The 18,862-nt window shown below is 54.6% G+C and overlaps 1 protein-coding gene across 1 annotated transcript; it reads right to left on the bottom strand.

Moving 5' to 3' along the window:
• Positions 1-3,716: 3,716 nt before the first annotated feature.
• LOC119095711 (28S ribosomal protein S7, mitochondrial) lies at positions 3,717-16,635 on the bottom strand. The gene is made up of 7 exons (XM_037218566.1): positions 16,599-16,635; positions 14,715-14,788; positions 14,216-14,365; positions 11,100-11,163; positions 9,335-9,514; positions 6,804-6,941; positions 3,717-3,995 (listed from the first exon to the last, which is right to left on the bottom strand). The coding sequence occupies exons 2-7, from the start codon at positions 14,759-14,761 to the stop codon at positions 3,915-3,917; spliced, it is 660 nt and encodes a 219-aa protein (XP_037074461.1). The 5' UTR covers positions 14,762-14,788; positions 16,599-16,635; the 3' UTR covers positions 3,717-3,914.
• Positions 16,636-18,862: the final 2,227 nt, after the last annotated feature.

Raw genomic sequence — 18,862 nt, 5'->3', positions numbered from 1 at the left:
GTCAGTTGCCTCAATATTTTCCTGCTGAGTAACAGAGCTGGAAGCTCTGTTGCAGTGCATAACAGGGCACTTGAAACATCATACCGCCTAAAACAAACCGCCGAACGGCGTAAGAAGGCGCCAGCCCTGACAAATGTTTGCTTTCAACGTGAGTTCCCATTCTGTCGTTGTTAGCCGGTGTTTGACGTGGGAGATGACGTATCGAGCCGGCCTCTCGCAAATCTGTGACGGTGGCGTTGGTGGCGTGACGGCGGTGTTAAGCGGTCTTACCGTTGTTAACCGGTGTTAATCGGTGTTGACCTGTCGAACTGCGACACACCGCGATGGCGCAAACCCAGGCTGTCTGACCTGGTCTCTTACGTGCATGCAGTGATACTTTGGTGGTGCCAACCTTGATGACGTGTTGTTTTTCTGATTTTTGTGTCTGTCGCCGACCACACCAACTGATGTCCGTTGGACTTTGAGGGTGTGTTTCCGATACATATCCCGAAGAACGGGCTTTTGTTGCAACAGCGCCTAAAGTGAGCTATTGTTGCAACATCACCTACAATGGCCTATTGTTGCAACAGCGCCTACAGTGGGATATTGTTGCAACAGCGCCTACAGTGGGATATTGTTGCAACAGCGCCTACAGTGGGATATTGTTGCGACAGTGACTATATCCGTTTCCGCGCGCGTTTCCCGATGTCACGGCAGAATTGCTCTGCCACTTGGTGTACTTTTGTCCGCACGGTCGCTAGCATTAATAAACCACTCATGCAAAAGCTTGTTTTCTGCGCACGCCGGCACTAAATACCAAGCGTTCTCTGCATTAGCCCAAGCACAGCTACAATCTGGTGAAGCTTTAAACACCACCACCGAAAAGAGTACGAACCTCTGACAAAGACGTGATCAGCGTGGGCAGATGAGACGTCCACCATACGGCTTCCCGGAGCCTTTAAGGTCGCTCTGGAGGATCCCGTCACTGTGAGGTGGACATGTAACCGTGCAGAGCGAGACTGCCCGCCGGCAGACGGTGTGACGCTACCTCCCCTCTGGAGGACCCCGCCACTGTCAGGTAGACATCTGAGCGTGCAGAGCGATTCCACCCGTCGGCAGACGGTGTGATGCCCCCTCCCGCCTCCCTTCGGGCGGCGCGCTGTCTGGGGCTGACCTCTGCGCTGACGTCAGAGGGCACACCAGAGGTTATCCGTGTCATGCAGCCCGCCCGCCTCTGCCTCGTGGAATAGACAGGAATCAAAGCCGACTGATCAGCGAGTAGACTTTTCCGGGTATCGGCCGCAGCGTTTGGCAACAACAGCCCTCTCGCACCGCGCCGCGGGGCGTTATAAAGTCACAGGGAGCTCGCAGCGGCTGCGAGGGGTCCTCAGCCTCCTCTGTGAGTCAGAGCGGAGCCTCCTGACTCAGAGTGCCGTCTGCGCTGCCGTCGCGCCGCTAAAAACAGCCTGCCGCCGCCAGCGACTGGCAGGCACACAGGACGGGCCGGTGTAGCCACCTTCCATCGGACACGAATCGCTGGCAGCACGCGCGGGGTGGGAGCGGATCGCCAGCTTCTCCGGCGGCCGTTCGCGCCGGCTCCTCGCGGCCCGACACTGCATACCCAGCGGACCGCCAGCTTCTCCGGCGGCCGCTCGCGCCGGCTCCTCGCGGCCCGACACTGCAGACCCAGCGGATCGCCAGCTTCTCCGGCGGCCGCTCGCGCCGGCTCCTCGCGGCCCGACACTGCAGGCCCAGCGGATCGCCAGCTTCTCCGGCGGCCGCTCGCGCCGGCTCCTCGCGGCTCGACGCTGCAGACCCAGCGGATCGGCAGCTTCTCCGGCGGCCGCTCGCGCCGGCTCCTCGCGGCCCGACACTGCAGGCCCAACGAATCGCCAGCTTCTCCGGCGGCCGCTCGCGCCGGCTGCTCGCGGCCCGACACTGCAGACCCAGCGGATCGCCAGCTTCTCCAGCGGCCGCTCGCGCCGGCTGCTCGCGGCCCGATACTGCAGACCCAGCAGATCGCCAGCTTCTCCAGCGGCCGCTCGCGCCGGCTCCTCGCGGCCCCGTACTGCAGGCTCAGTGGAGCGTGGGATGATGAGCTCCTGACGCGTTAAACGGGGCATTTTGCACTAGAAACCGAGCTCAGTGAACACGTCAGTCGCGGCGGTTATTGGTATTCCAAGTAACGTATGCCTTCAGCTCCCAATCCCACTGGAGGGTTGCAATGTCCCCATTTCTTCGGGTTCCTTGCATGGAAAAATCCATACAAGGAGTGTCCATCAAATTCATTTTTTGAGTGTCACGTAACTTTGTCGCATGCTTTTTTCCGTTTTCATTCCAAGCAAATTGCCCTTGTCGCTGAGACCAACCACATGGCAACTGATAGTTAGCGCAAGTTTTTAACGTCTGCGTTGCCTCACCGATCCATGCATAACTCTGGCATTTGACATCTGGCATATGGCATCATCTAGCATATGGCATCATCTGGCATCTGGTGGGTAGCTGGCGCAAGGCAACAGCTATCCAGGTGAGCAAAAATAAACTCCGCAAGGCATATCCATATTAGTCCGAAAAGGATCGGCGAGAACAAGAAGCTTTGCTGGCAATAAGCGCAAATAGAAATAAGCTACGTGGATACAACTCAGAATGTTGAAGCCTGCATGACACCTCGCAGATCAACACCACATCTCCGTTTAACAGCACGCCATTCAGGACGTCTTTCTAGTCCTGTCTCTGATCCGTATCTTTCCTGTCTTGTCCGCACTGTCCTGACCTAATCTCTGATCAGCTGCCTCCCTCCACACCGGGCTTTTGCCGTTCCCATCCCCCCGCCGCTGGCCGCGGGGGACGGGACGCCGTCCCCCGTATCCGACGCGAGGTCACCCCCTCCCTCCTGACAGCGAGCCTGGCCGGCCAGACTGCTGACTAGCGATAACCGGAAGGCCACAACGGCTCCCAGACACGCCTCAGGCCACCCTGCTTCAGGGAAGCCATCGGAAGGAGCCGTCGTTGGGCCGCGCGTTATCATTAGGGAACGTGGCCGCCTGCCAACGCAAGCGGCGTTAATCCAGGTCGCAGCTTACTTTGCACGCCTAGTTCTCTTGGAACGCCAAACGCTCCCGCAGTCGCGCCGTTTTTCCCCAGGTGAGAGCAATCCTGGCGCCCACCGCGAACACCCAACACACGATCCAGTTCGTCTTCTGTTTGTTAAGGGAACGCGACGCGCGCTGCCGCGGCCTTTTTATGGATCGCCAGCGATTGCAATGGTCATATGAGCGCTCACGGCCATAGCGCTACCGAGATTCGAACCCCGGCTCTCACGTGGGAGTCTGACGCTCTAAAAATTCGGCTCTTACGTCCCGTCGACTGCGTCCTCAAACTGACTGATCGGACACAATAGTTTATTCACAAGGTGGTGCGAGCCACCGCACCGCAGCCTCTCAAAGTACAAAACACGACTCCGCGGCACATTCACCCCTCACATCCCACTCATCATCCGACAGGCGCACTCCTCGACACAACACGCCGCCGGCGCCTGACGGTCTGTGACGTCACAGACCGCGCCGTGACGTCATCCGAGAGGCACTCCTCGACACAACACGCCGCCGGCGCCTGACGGTCTGTGACGTCACAGGCCGCGCCGTGATGTCATCCGAGAGGCACTCCTCAGCACAACACGCCGCCGGCGCCTGACAGTCTGTGACGTCACAGACCGCGCCGTGACGTCATCCGAGAGGCACTCCTCGACACAACACGCCGCCGGCGCCTGACGGTCTGTGACGTCACAGACCGCGCCGTGATGTCATCCGAGAGGCACTCCTCAGCACAACACGCCGCCGGCGCCTGACGGTCTATGACGTCACAGACCGTGCCGTGACGTCATCCCTGCCGACCGCGCGCCGTCACAGTCCGCCGCGGCTCTCCGCCGCTCCAGCTCAGCCGTACGTGTAGTGGGCGTAGGCGCGGTTCGCCTCACATTGTCGGTGTAGCTCCTGCTTCAGGCGCACCACGCGGCCCTGCCGGAGAGCCGTCAGCGGTGAGCCAAGGGTCGGGGGGGGGGGGGAGGCAGCGAACGGAGGGGGGAGGGGCGCTGGGAGACGCCAGGTCCCGCCCCGATAGCGGCGAGAGGACAGAGCGGAGCTGGGCAGGACGCGGCGGGCGAGGGGGCGTGATCCAGTCAGCGACACCGGGGGAGGCGTGGTCAGCCCGTCGCCGGGGGCAGGTGAGACGGCGAGAGCTCGGATTCGACGAAGGCGACGCCACGGCTGATCTGCCGCGGCAGAGTGACGGATGTGTCGGAGCGGACGAGACACTCACAGTCAGCTGACAGACAGAGTCTGGGGCGAGGCCGCAGCCAGTCAGCCGGGCGACGGTATGGGTATGGGGGGGGGGGATCGCGGTCACACCCAGCTCAGCTGCCAGCGTGTTTCACCGCGAAGGGCAGCTTAATCGGTCTAGACGCCGACGAACTGGTGACAGACGAGCAAGGTCAAAACCGGCTGGTGCGACGGCTGATACGAGACAGCGCGGGATGACAGGAACGTCCGCTGACTGGGCCGGCTGTTGACTTATCAGGGAGACATCACTGAGACAGAATCGAGCATGGCCGCATCGCGCCCAAACACGCGCAGGATTTTAAAGGCTGAAACAACGCCAAACAAGCCCAGTATACGGGGAGAAAACACACACAGTGCCGGACCCAAATAGAGCATCACAAGCCAGTCGAGTGGACGACCCATGAGCATGACACATGATGGCACACGACATGATGACACACATGCCACCGAGTGGACGTCATTAGAGCATGTGAGCCGGTGATATCGGTCGGCGCACAGCAGGGCGGCGCCAACCCCTCCACACCATGCTCCTAGTCAGACGACCGCCACGATCCCGGTGGATCATCACGATCCAGGAGCCGGCGAGGCCGAACACGCCGCCCCGCCCCAGACAAACCCTCAGATCCACAGCCGCCAAAACATGCCCGTCCGTGTCACTTCTTGCCAGCGGAGAGAACGGACGCTGACGCTAATCGGTGTTAATGGGCGCTGGCTCAGCCGGATCGGCCCACCCAGTCCGCAGGCGCCTCCGCCGCCGAGCGGGGTCAGCCGACGCCGAGGGGTCACTGCGGACTGATCGCTGTTGGTCTCCGCTTCTGACGTCGGTGATTCTCGGCCGTCGCCGAGTGACAGCGTCCAACCACAATTCAGTCAACCTTAATGAGGACCAGTCGTAAAAACGGAGCCGCCAGAGTCAGACACAGGAACGCGCCGGGGTATAACTCAATGCTTTGGGTTTAGGTCGATAGGTGCATTCGTCAACGTCAGCGATCGTTCCGACATCTGTCGGCGTCGGTCTGAACTGGCAGCAGAATCCGGAGCAGAAGACCTGCCAGCGTGGAGGTGGCAGATGTGCGTTTGATGACGCACTGATACCGTATCACGCACCGGGAATTGCCATCTCGCGTGATAGAAATTATCATCACGCACATCCCACGCACTGAAAATTGCCATCCCATGACGCAGTTCATGCAGCAAGGCTGTAGCAGGCTTTGGCATCACGCCCGCCAACATATATAAATCAGTCTCGCCCGTTTTGCATCAAGATTTTGCGTGCGATTTGCATTCATATCTTGTGTTGACCCAATCAGCGGGATACCGACAAATAACCCACGCAAGAATATTAAAAAAAAAACGCTGTTTCATGAACAACGATATGGCTAAAACAACAAAGTGAGAAAGCAGCGAAGCCGACATACGAAGTGAGCCTACGAAATGAACAGACGACTACGTATCACATGCTATCGTCATGACTACCGTTACTAACACTCGCGTAAGCACACATGTGATCAATTCACGACAAAGACCCGCATAGACGTACGACTGCACCCCGGCCAGGCCCCGAGCATTCTATCCCCAACGTCGCGGCAGGCCAGTCTCCGGGCTCGCACCAAAGCTGAAGTCGAACCTCCGAGAACAACGCACCACCACCGGCCGCCGGCCGAGCGTCCGCAGCGAGCCGCCCCACCTGACCACCATCAACACGAGCGCCAGCGCCCGGCCGCTCTCCCGGTCCGGTGACGGGGTGAGCGGCAGCTGGTGCGGCTGCTTAGTGACGGGGTAAGCAACAGGTGGTGCGGCAGCGAACAAGCGGTTGCTGACGTCCGGCCCAGATGAGGTACAATAACACCGGGGCGAGCCGGCGGCGCCCGAGCGGCCCGCCGACGCCAGGCCGGGGCTCAGGAGCGGCAGAAGGAGCTCACATGCCGGGGCTCAGGAGCGGCAGAAGCAGTTCACAGGCCGGGGCTCAGGAGCGGCAGAGGGAGCCCAATGCCAAAACTGACCGATGACATACTTGTTTACTGACGTTTCAGCAGCTATAGTTAGGTATTTATATATTCTAAGGTAAAGGACAATGAGAGTCCTGTTATTTGAGGGAGGAGGTGTACACCTTATCTCCTTTATCTTTTACTGAGTGTACTTGTTTACTTTCTTCATTTTACTATTCGGTTACTTGATCGTCATCTTCTAAAACCTAACGAGCGCTTTCATTTTTGTCTTCCGCATACCCCAGCTGCAGGAGCAAACTGCACCGTTTCCCCGAAAACCATACTGCTATCGGCAACATCAACATCATCGTAATCCCGCCCTCAGCGACAGGCAACCATCAACAGTACCAACATTTCACAACGCGTCGGGAGGGGACCGCTGAGTGATGCCCCTGGCAAGGGGCGAGGGCCGACCCTGGCCCTGACCTCAGGCCGCCGACCCTGAGCCCGGCCCATCGACACTGACTCAGACCACAGACTCTGCCCCCGGGTCACTCACCTCATTGTTGGCGGCGCTGATGAGTTCGGCGGCCAGCCGGTCGGAGAATCTCACTGTGCGGTCCTTCTCCCTGCCGGCCTCCTTGAACCAGCGCATGGCCACGAACGTCGCCCGCTTCTCCGTCACCGGCCGGGGAACCTGAGCGGCGGGGGACCGCGCGTCAGCTCACAGCGGCGCGACGGCCAGCCAGCAGCAGAACACGCACAGCAGAACACAAACACTCAGCCAACAGCCACACAACCGCGTGACAGACCGGCCGCACTAAAGCACAGCGGTCACATAGCCACACAACGAGCCATACCCAACACAGCACGGCGGCTAAATAGTCTGATCCACGCACGCACAGCTACTTGCGGGCAACGTCCACGCAGCGCGGACCCCGGCGCCTGACACACCAGTTGACACATCAGTTGATACATTAGTTGACACACCAGTTGACATATCAGTTGCCATCTGAAACGTTGCTGACCTCAGCGCACAGCAGCCTGCGTGAGCTCACCGCGGCGCACCGATGGCGAAGTTGGCATTTGTCCCAATGTGCGTTGACACTCGCGTCACAAAGCGAACTAGCAAGCGTACGGCTCCACGTAGGTGTTTGATGCACACAACTCGTTTCAGATTCAGCCAGCCAAAGCCTTTTCCCTCTGGGTGCAAGAATAGTAACCCACTGCCCACGTCACCTGGCCCTCCACATGAAGCAGCCATTGCGGCACTCCCAGATCCCCCCCCCCCCCCTCCACGCGCCGTGTGGTGGCGGTCGTCAGAGCCGTGTTTCGCGCCCCTTCCCGGGTCTGGAGGTCGGGGGGGGGGGGGGGAACATGAGAGGCGCCGCCGCGAGGCCGCCCACTGCCGCCGGCCGCCGGCTCCGGCACCGTCAACAGCCGGTCTGGCCAGCCGCCACGGCCGCGACCGGCGGCGAGCGTCGGATCGGGCCGGCGGCGAGCGGCGGCGGCGGCGGCGGCGGGCGTCGGATCGGGCCGGCGGCGGCGGCGGCGACGCACTTGCGGATCTCCGCGGAGACCGAGACGCCGTCCCGTTGCGATGCAGCTGCGACGCACCGCCTGAAGCGGCTTGTGCGGGAAACGAGGAGGCTTGGGCGAGCCAGCTGCGGCAGAGATGAGCATAGCCGCCGCGTATTGATTTCTCGTCTCGTAATACCTAAACGAGACCGACCGGGTAGTGAACGACCACTGCAACACGACTCTGACTGGGGACATTGCAATACCGGTGATGGTGATCTTCAGGAGAGCGCAGAGGCCGATGGAGCGCGTGGTAGAGCGTGTCTGAAGGCGCCCCCAATCAGTGTTATAGGGACGGGTTAGGCGCAAACGAAGACCTCGCCCCAGCGTTATCCGGAGAGCAGGCGCAAGCTGCTAACACCAGCGATCTTCCGGGCCTTTCCAAGAATGTTGACTCAGAAAACGCGCCACGCTGGAAAGTGTAAATAAATACACAGAAAAGATGGACGATAGCCGACAGCCCAGACACGACTCCATCCGTGTCGCCCGCCCAGCTCTCGTGTAAAACACGCCATCCCGCCAGCAGGGGATGAGACTGAGCGCAGCTCCATGACAAGCGCTTGAGCGCGCCGCAAGAGGAATATGCCGCGAGCTCTTTCGCCGCGACGACAGACGCCATCTGACGCACTTGGCCCGCGCTGAGCCCCCCTCCCCCCACCCCGAGATAAATACCCCTCGGCTAACAAAGCTGCGCCGGCAGCCGGCTAGCGGCCATAAGGACGCCCACAGGATCAACAGCGAACGGCAGCCTTGGCGGCCGCGAGCGCCCCGTCCTGGGGCGGGTATCGGCAGGCCAGGCTGGCCCCGGGCGTCATCACACGTCCCGGGCCACCCAGACCCGCCCCGGGCCACCCAAACCGCCTGACCCGGGGAGTGATCGGACTATAAGCCTCCAACGGGCGGGCGCTGAGGGAACTGGTGACGTCAGCGGGTCTCCGCGGGGGCAGTGCGCCGTACCGCCCGCCGGCCGCTCGGTAGTCCGGCCGTGCAAGGCGCGTCTCATCACGGCGAAGCGTTGAGAGTTCTAGGCAACCTAGCAAATCTGCTTCGGTCCACCCGATAAATCGATGTGTGAACATCCCGCCGCGGCTACAGCACTGGAAAGCATCACCAGAACACCGGCAGCTCTCGGCGCCACCGCAGCGCATTTCGCCCCGCGCCCGGCGGCGCCACGGAGGCCGCCGACTTGCCCCGAGCGCCTGCCGCCCCGGTGCCCCGCGTTACCCAGGTGACCGCGCCGGCCCCGGCCGGGCCCTGGCGCCACTCCAGCGGCGGCCGGCGGCCGCGGCTGAACGCGGGGACGGGAAGCCGCGACCGAGCTCCGCCGAGCGAGGCGGAGGCGGGAGAGCCGCAGCGCCGCCGTCTGCCGGAGTCGTGGGAGACCGCGGCCGTCACTGTCCACGTGCCGCAGGGCCGGCCGGAGGGCACTCTCAGCACCGGCGCCACAGCCCGCACCGCGCACCTCACGACCTGGCCGTCGCACGTGGCAGGTGACGCCGCCCCATGCCGCACCTTGTAGGTAATGCCGCCGCGGATGATGGGCACCAGCTGGAGCCGCGGGCGGCTGTTCTCCAGCGCCCGCAGGAACACCTGCAGCGGGTCGCAGAGCACCTCCTCCGGCGCCACGTCCGTCTGGCCGGCGCTGGCCTCGTTGTACCGCTGGATCTGCGTCCGCTTGATGCGCTCGAAGGTCTGCCGGCGCGCGCGGCACGGTGAACGGACGGGTCTGCGGCGCACAGTGGGCTAGTGGAGCCACATCCGCGGTCGAAATGGGCCAGCGGGAGAGGATCGTGGTTACTGGCTTGACGTGTTACACTGTTGACGCACAGTGGACCAGTGGGAGCAGAATGAACGCACACAGCGGAGTGGTTGATGGTGTGAGGTGTGAGAAGATGGCCTCTGTGTAGTGGAGGATCAGCTGATTAAAAGGCGCACAATGGACTACGTGAGGAGATTGTCGGCTCAAAGCGAGTGTGGGAGTGCTTCCCGTCACAACACAGTGGACAATGAGCTTTTTACTGGGAACAGTGAGCCCTCAGCAACGCGACGAAACACTAGAAAACACCGGGCACCAAGTTAGTTAAGGAGATCACAAGATTGGCTGGTAGTGATAACAAACAACAAACGTGGCTACTTGCTTAACAACATCCTCAGACCACCTGTTACCGTTGGAAAACATTGGGACTGTTTGACACGCGCCCGGGTGACCGGTTGGGCGCCCTTCGCTCGGGGGTCAATTTGACCCCCATAGGATCCCAAAAACTAAGACAGCTACAAACACCAAACTCACAGGGTGAGATTTCCAGAAGGTAAACCTACTTGTGTCAAGATATAAGGTTCCTAGATCACGATATTTGAGCCAAATAGGGTCAAACATGGCCAAACTCCAGATTCACGTCCAAAGAGCCTCCAGGCCTTATTGTGCAACCGCCGTGAACCTACATACCTGTTCTAAGCAAACGGTCGCTGGTGCTCATATGAGGTTAGTGATCTTGCCTGGGCTTTCGATGGCCATGAAGGCCAAAATCATGAAAGACTGGTTTGATTTTTGCATTTGAATCAATATCAAAGATCATAACAAAATGCTTACCTGGGTCATTTTAGGTCAGCGACCTATTCTGACCTTCAAAAAGTCCATACAAGATGTATAATGCGGTTCCTGTTATCAATGCCAAGCCTTGATAACTGACCCTTGGTCAATGGAATGTGTTCCTTCAAATGTCTTGTCTAAGATTATATCTCTCAGAAATGTATGACTTCGTCTGATTTTCCGCTGTTTCATGACATTAAGCGATTTCCTAGAAATTGTCTTCGCTGAATCCATGGCGTGATTTTGACATGCCGTAGGTTAGCGACTTCACAAGACGTATTTAAATTTTGGGTCTCAAACGTTTCGCTATTCACTTGTCCACACCATCAAAATTTAGCGCGGCTTTGCCGCGCCACTCGGAAACCACGCCGGAAAAACCTTCGCTGGTCACCTGATTCTCATTCGAGCGCGATAATTCAGAGACGAATGAGGGGGGGGGGAGTATCAAACCCCTTAACAAGATGGAAAAGCTCGCACAACTGGCACACTACATTTGACACGAGGTCGAGGCGAACAAACGACAGACAGGGATCGATAGACCTACGCACCTGTCTCAACATGCAGCACCCCGAATACCTATGACTTACATCAATGCTTTCTTACGGCAGAATAGCAACAACGTACGTTGCGTAAACGCGGGTCAAAACCACTCCCATCAGTCACGTGCGGTCTCTAAAGGCAGCTTACCTTTGCGACTAATGTCTGAGCGAGATCCTTGCCGCCACCTCTCATGATTATGTTGGTGAATTTCCTGAAACAGGTCGAGCACATTTACTATCGAGAACATCTTACAATGGGCGCAGATCACGCACCAGATAGAATATATCACACATAACCGCTGGCAAACATAAGACAAGTGTACCGCGCCTTGATCGAACCAGGCGGCTTGGGTGTATCGGCGGATTTGGAATCCGATCTGACGTGTTTGATGACACGTTACTGAAACTGGTGTATACGTACGAAACTGAAATCGGATACGACGTGTTTAATGATATATAAGCGAAAGCGATGTATACTTCTGAAACCGATAAGCATCATTTCCAGCATCACTTCATCATCAAGCATCAAACCGCAGCATCATTTCCTGGCTAAGACCTCGCATCACTTTGGCCGCAGCAACTCGTTTCATGAGCGGGTTTGAAAATGCCGGCTACCACCTACACTTTTCCTCTGCGGCGGTACGTATATCAATGCTGATCATGAAATACCAATGTGTAAGTAACGGCAGCGTTTGTCGCAAGGAAAGATAAGGATGGTAAACGGTCTACATCGTCTTCAGAACGACAAGAGAAAAAGATCAGAGCCGAATTGTCGCGCATGACGAGAGATTGACGCGCCTTCGTGACATTCCTGAGACGCCGTGATGTTTTCGCTAACTCGGTGCGCTCTCTACACGGAGGCTGAACACGCTGCGACGAGTGGCTTGAGAGGTGTGGTACGATGGCTTGAGAGGTGTGGAACGAGCGGAGCGATAGCGGACGTGACTTACTTTATCTGGAAGAGCCCCATGATAAGTGAATGGAGCCAAATTAATTTGGAGCTCATACAGCCGGGCCCACAAGAATGCGTTGGAATATCGATCTTTCATGGGTCGCGCAGGCAAAAGCGATCATTCAAATAATAGATAAATCACAACGGAACGTTCACGTCCTAACTGATCGCATTTCCTAGCAAAATATCTGGCACTGAGCCTGGCCGGATCATTTCTCCTAATGACCCCAATGAATCTGAACCAATTTACACTTTCAGTGACAGCAGTCAAGACAGCACGAGACATTCGGATATGTTGTGTGGTTGGTGCTGACACCTAGCGGGACTGCGATCTTCACGAGGCGACGCCGTCCGGCAACTGGTCCGCTACTGGCATCATGGCGGACTGGACAAAATCGAGATCACTGTAATTTTTCAACGGCGCATTCACTTACACCTTGCAGCCACTTTCATGCATGTCATCTTTTCTGTCTACCAAACCCAAAACCAATCCTTAATAACGCCCCCCCCCCAAAAAAAAAAACGTGAATTCCCGTGTTCCGTTCCAGCGCGCGTGACGGCCACGGACGGCACAGCGACCCACACTGGTAACGGTACGGCTGACCAGTCCCTGCTCGTCAAGCGACGTCAGCATCACGTCATCACGTCGCTGACACCACGGATTGTCGAGGATCCGTTCGGTTTCAACCTGTATTTTGCGTGTGCTGTACACTGAAAATTTCCCCCATTCCGTGTTCATCAGCTGGGGGGTTACGTTATGCCGATATCCAATCTTGTAGGAAAACTGCATCTGGCCATGCAGCCTGCTCACCGAAGTACGTCGAAAACATGAAAGCACAATTTAGACAGGATTTTTCCGCTTGCGCTGAACAAGGCATGTTGATACGGTCAGCGACCGCAGGGACATGAAGGTCCGAGAGGCGTTGCTGGCCAGTGGAGCCGAGCTGTTGAAGCTACAAGCCAACAAAATTGATCTCAACAGGCGGGCGTTTCAATTGGTCAGCAATATAACGGACGGCACGATACCGCCTTTTGAAAGCTGAGACGTAAACGTCAAAACAAGCTCTGTCGGCGATCTTGCTGGTGATGAAGCGCGCTTGGATTGCGAGCAGCGAATGTTTGGTCATGCTGCCATGCAAACCGAGCGCAGAAAAAATACTGTCGGCAATTCCTTCAGGAAAACAGGAGACGGCACATTATTAGTGAAGCCGCAAGACGAATGAGCCCTACCTGAACGACGAAAAAGCTTCCGTTTTAGCGGCCCCGCCCAGCATCCGTCCCGTTTGGCAGTTAATGTCTTTGCAACCACTGATTCCGGCTCCATGCAGTCTTAAACACCAATACCATTTGTTTTTACTCGGACGCTGCATAAACGTCAAGACCCCTGCACACCAGCTGTTTAATCAGACGCGAGGTTAAAGCATCATTTTAATACACACAAAACGCAGCCTTCCGCATTCGACTAAACCGCTGACTGGTCGACGGCGCCGGCGGCGGCAATCCCGTCGGACGGGCGCAGCAGCGACAACGACCGCTCAACGGAGCACCAGCGGACGTCGGCACTGACCAGATGGGTCTCTGTGCGCAGCCGGTCAGCTCGCTTCGACATGCGCGCCGCCAATCCACCCGTTCTGTAGTGAGCTCAAGCACTGGGATCTGATTTCAGAAATCGGTGCAGACGAAGACGTGAAGACGAACAAACGGTGTGGACGAAAATACCGGACACGAGCCGGCACGTGACTTCAACACTGTCCGATCCACCGGTGTGCCAAGAAGCTATCCAGAGGCGGGTGTTGTCGCTGTTTCGAAGCCCGTCTCTACATGTAATTTGGGGATAGCCAGTGGTAGGACAGCGTCCGTCCGCCCGCCTCATCACCAGGAAAGACGGACCACACAGTGAAAAGGCCAGACCCATTCGCATCGGTTCCCACAAGTTTGGCTCCACATGCTTCGGCTTGGCATCATCTAAATAATGACAAATGATAAGCTCTTGTTTGTTCATGTTTTGCTGATTCCGCGCAGGGGGACTTACTTTTTCTGATACTGCATGCAGCGGTCATACTGTATCAGCACTCATCACACACAAAATGAGCAGAATGTCATATCTTAACTTCCAAAGCACTATGCAAGATTATCAGGAGACGACTATGTTGCTTGTTGCATAGTGTGTTACATGCATAAAGGCATACCCCAGCTCTTTTTCGGTACCCCGTTCTTCATCGACAATCTCGCTCACACATCCCTCTCTGCTTCGGCACGTCAGTGCCTAAGTCACTTAGTGCAGCAGGCGGTGAGCACAGCCGCGCGCTCACCTGACCGCCGGGTGGTCAAAGGCCGACGAGGTCACATTGCTGGGGGCCGCTTTGATGGGTGAGAATGCAAACTGTTCCCGAACCTCGTCATCTTGCTGTGGAGGAAGCAGTGGCTCCTTGAAGATGGGCGGGTACTGAGACATAGCCCGTCTGGGGGAACACAGCATAATGTGTGCAAAATTGTGCTGCACATACACATCAAGTAACAAAGCGGTAAAATAGCACATCAAGTGGCTACAACATTGCCATTGGACTACCATATGTTACTTATCGGGAAACACACATGAGCAAAACAGGGTAGATAAGTTTGAAATGAGTGCCACGTATCTCGACATGCAACTGCAGGCATACAAAAATGTTAAACCTTCGCTGTCTGCAATAGTCACACATACTCGTGCATGATACACCACTACTCTGAGTACACAGCTGACCAATATAATGCTGTACAATCATATAGTAACATAACCTTGACTTAATGTGACTTGCTACATCTACTTACATTGCAGGACTTTGTAGTCTCCATATGCCACACAAGCTTTTAAACATGGTTGCTGTGATATGGCTTCCACCTACCTGAAAAGAAGAAAATCATTTACTGACTTCCTTACGAGACACATTTGGGTGGCCTGCAATCCAGACAAAAAATCCCTGAACAAAAATGACACTTGAAGTTTGGTGTACTGAAGACAGTGCCAGTTGGTTCACATTTTGAGCACATCCATCAAACTGGGCAAGAAATCTGCACTTGTTTCACTATCTCAGCATATGCATTTTCAGTCTTAGAGCACAATTGCATTTAAAGCAGCGATGTCATTTTTGCACATAATCTGCAATGCTTCTGTGCCAGAAAGCAACAGAAGCCTTGGGGGAGAGATCAGCAGTCTAAGTGCCATCATAGAATCAACAGATGTGAGTGTGGAAGTTCAAAAACAAACCTCAAGGGTCACAAGTTTTGGGAAAGCAATAAATTAAATAGGACCAGTGGTAGAGTTCATAGCTGGCAGAGTTCATTGCACATCAGAGGCTGAGCAATTTTTTCCAAGCACTGATAAACATGATTTGGTGTAGAATAGCAAACCTGTTTTATGAACAGTTGATAACATAAGGCATGGCTTGGAGTTGATAAGCAAACTAGAGCTCAAGCATGTAAACTCTTGGGATGAGGCTATAGGGAAATTGATTCATCTGGCAGGTGGCTCTGGCTAAGACTTGGGACTTCAGTAATTACTCCATGTCAGACTGAAATATCTTGCAGCATCTCAGACCATGGGACTACTATGAGCATTACCACCTCTAGTTAGGGCCATTTGAAGTAAGCCATGATTGCCATACACAAATATGAAAATGCTGTAGGGAAGACAACTGTTGCTGCAGCAAACCAGACATATATGCAAACACACACATATAAATATATATATATATATATATATACATATATATATATATCATATGATCATTTTGAGTTTATTAGTCAATGTTTCAACACCATTGCAGGAGTACAGTGATGAACTGCCTGGCTTGCTGAAATTCACTGCAGCATGCTTTTGAAGGACAGTGATACTCAGTACCTGGTCGCTGTGATATTCCACAAAACACACAACTATTTTCAAGTTGATCTGCACATTGGCTGTTGCTTAAAATGTTGCAGCTAGTTGGGTGCCAAGATTATCTGATGGATATGTGTCAGTGTATTCAGCAGATTCTACATACAAGGGTCAAGTATTGGTGTCAACTAGCCTATACCAAGAGAGGGCCATAACAGAAATATGGATGGATCTTCTTGCATGTGCTTCCTGCTGTTACTGTGCCAAACCATCATTCCCTTCTATTATACAGAAGATCAAAACTGTTAACTTCACAAGCCTTACTGGGCTGATATACCACAGATATTGTAATTCTTCCTCTTCAACCCATTTGAGCAGGAATATTACTATGAGAATATATATTGCATGCCAAGTGATCACAGCAAGGTAAGTTTATCACATAGGCACTGACAACTAGTGCTGACCATCCCAATGGACTTATGAACTTACAGTAACATTTATGGTTGTACTGATTTTAGGTGCTTGACCATGTTACAACCAAGCTGCGGACCAAATTGCACAACATTTTAAGGGTGTGAATTTAATCAGGTTTATACCACATTGCGCAAATATGGTTAACACAACTTGCGCGTGAACTGTGCAAGAACAGGTGTAAACATTGCCTCATCGTCACATGGATAATCAAAAATACTACGGACAGAAAATGTAAGTTTCCTACTTGTCCAAAACCGTATCTAGCATACATTGCATACGAGCAGCATACATTGTTGTTAAGAAGTGAACACCAATACTACCCACTGTCAAAAAATAAAAAGGTCGATAAATGGATGAATACCAACCGCATCACACCGGGTCCGGCTCCAATGAAGTGCGAAGGTGAGAGCGCAACGCGCAGGGGCTTCTGCGTTGCTTTGATATCTGCTGCGTCAACTATGGAACGAAAATTGGTTGCAGGGTTCGAGACGGATTTGGTAGCATGACCATAAAATACAAAATAACCTGAACTGTTCTGGAGGCAAAGAGGATGAACTATGTGGTCCATCGGTGGGCCCTAAAAAAATATCGTGGTCATGCATAAGTATACAACGACGTCTTGGCGTCTATGCTTATTGTCCTCCACGAGGCTTGGTGATGGTTGGGGTCTATTATATCGGATCCAGTATTCATTTATGTCAAATTGACATTACGGCACAGATTACTACGAATATGACCTTTGAGGAAGAAGAGCAACAGCGCTAAAGACGTGACCATGCGGAATCTTTAGGACGTGGCCCGCCTGTAAGTGGTGGGGCCCCCTGGGACTGGAGCCCCAGGAAACTTCTTGGCAGCTTGAACAAACTCGTAGGGGTTTTGAGACATCACAAATAGCTCCGCGGGCCACGAGACATCAAAATGGGTTCCCACGTTTAAAAAGCCCCTGTTACCAAAGACAACGGGCATTTGTAGCGCCAAAGTGAAAGCATCGCTATTTATACCACTGGGCGGCGCCATCGGGAAGGCAAGATATGTACGGTTCCTTGTCCCATCCTCAGACAGACGTGGTCATTGGAGAGACTGGATCCAGGGAGGGTCAGTGGGACGGTGGCCCCTACCAGTACAAGGACTCTGGAAGCGCCTAAATCTGCGCAAGTTTGCTCCATTTGAGTGCAGTGTATGGACCTCGTTTCCCAAACGGGTAATGGGTCCGCCATGACTTTGGCCAACCCATCCACCCCGTGTAGCGCGGACCGACTCATAGACGTCAGAGCGGGGAGGGGCCAGTTGGCATTGCCCTCCCATCTTCCAGGACAACATAATATTCAGCCCGTGTTGTCGAATACCGGAAATTGACATAACGAGGGGGTTTAGACTCACCGCAAAAACGAGGGAATCGAAAACGGTGCTTGCATTCAGATGTCAACTTACTGTGGATAAATGATGAGTCAGTGCATATGTTTCATGTCATGTGGGGGTACGATGTCAATGTCAATGTTTGCGTGGTAGCAAAAAGACCGCCAAGATTTTAAGCATTCATTTCTTGTTCCAAGCATTATCCTTTTTCTCGAGACCGGTAACACCATTATCCACGCTTAACCCCCGCCAGTGTCAAATGTAGGAGCACCGGGCAAGCGTAAGCCCCCACCCATGCCAGCCACTTACTGAGCCTGATGGTTGTCGGTGGAGCAGTAGGGGTGCCGATGCACTCCTCTAAGGCGGACTTACTTCTAATCCGCCAGCCGCTTCCCGACGGGTGATATCCCTCGTCGTTATCGTCGTTTGGGCCACCGCGTGGAGCATCGGTGACGGGCTTCGAGGCATGGTGACACTGGCCCGTCCCGCGCTGGAGTACTGGCCTTCCTAGGGGACGGAGAGCGTTGAGAGCCTTCGGTGATTTTCAGACGGAGAATCGACTTAAAACGGAGAATTTACGTATATATATATATATATATATATATATATATATATATATATATATATATATATGTGTGTGTGTGTGTGTGTGTGTGTGTGTGTGTGTGTGTGTGTGTGTGTGTGTGTGTGTGTGTGTGTGTGTGTGTGTGTGTGTGTGTGTGTGTGTGTGCGTGTGCATACATATATTTATATATGCGACGCGAGCAGTTCAACCATGCGATGTAATTGGTTCCAAGCCGTTATCTGCTCTAGTTCCTGCTGTCCGACCCCAATTCTTTAAACAATGGCGGACTGATGTTTGCGTCCAACCGCGCGTGACCGACCGCTGATATCGATCAGGAATATTGCCGATCCGACTCCTCCCCACCATCAGACGTGCTAGGTCGCTTCGTGTCGCTGCGACCACGGATCGCCAACATCTGAACCTGTTTTTTTACGCGCCTGCGTCGCCCCTTTTAAAATGAACATACATCACTTTTCACATGTTAACCGAAAGAGAGTGCGGTAAGCTGTTCATGTCGCCGGTCGTACTGCTTAATCTAGGCGTTTTATTACGATTCAAGAAAGACCCACTCAGTCTGCTTTCTTGGCAGGAAATATTATTCTGGAGGTAATGCCACCTCGCTTTTTTAAGTTTTGCCATGAAAATTTGACTGTTAGCTGACGATGCCCATAAGGTCACTCCTACCACGCTGGGGATGACAAAACTACC

The sequence above is a fragment of the Pollicipes pollicipes genome, unplaced genomic scaffold, assembly GCF_011947565.3.
Source record: "Pollicipes pollicipes isolate AB1234 unplaced genomic scaffold, Ppol_2.1 Scaffold_4219;HRSCAF=4965_pilon_pilon_pilon, whole genome shotgun sequence".
NCBI lineage: Eukaryota > Metazoa > Arthropoda > Thecostraca > Pollicipedomorpha > Pollicipedidae > Pollicipes > Pollicipes pollicipes.
The sequence above is the reverse complement of the archived record's forward strand: the minus strand, read 5'-3'. Positions and strand labels throughout refer to the sequence as shown.

Bases quoted from the DNA above. Each gene is read 5' to 3' on its own strand.
- LOC119095711 (XM_037218566.1), bottom strand. From the start codon at position 14,761: ATGTTTAAAAGCTTGTGTGGCATATGGAGACTACAAAGTCCTGCAAT. The intron at 14,366-14,714 runs GTAAGTAGATGT...GTGTTCCCCCAG, and splicing joins AGACTACAAAGTCCTGCAAT to ACGGGCTATGTCTCAGTACC. The intron at 11,164-14,215 runs GTGAGCGCGCGG...GACCTGTTTCAG, and splicing joins TTTGACCACCCGGCGGTCAG to GAAATTCACCAACATAATCA.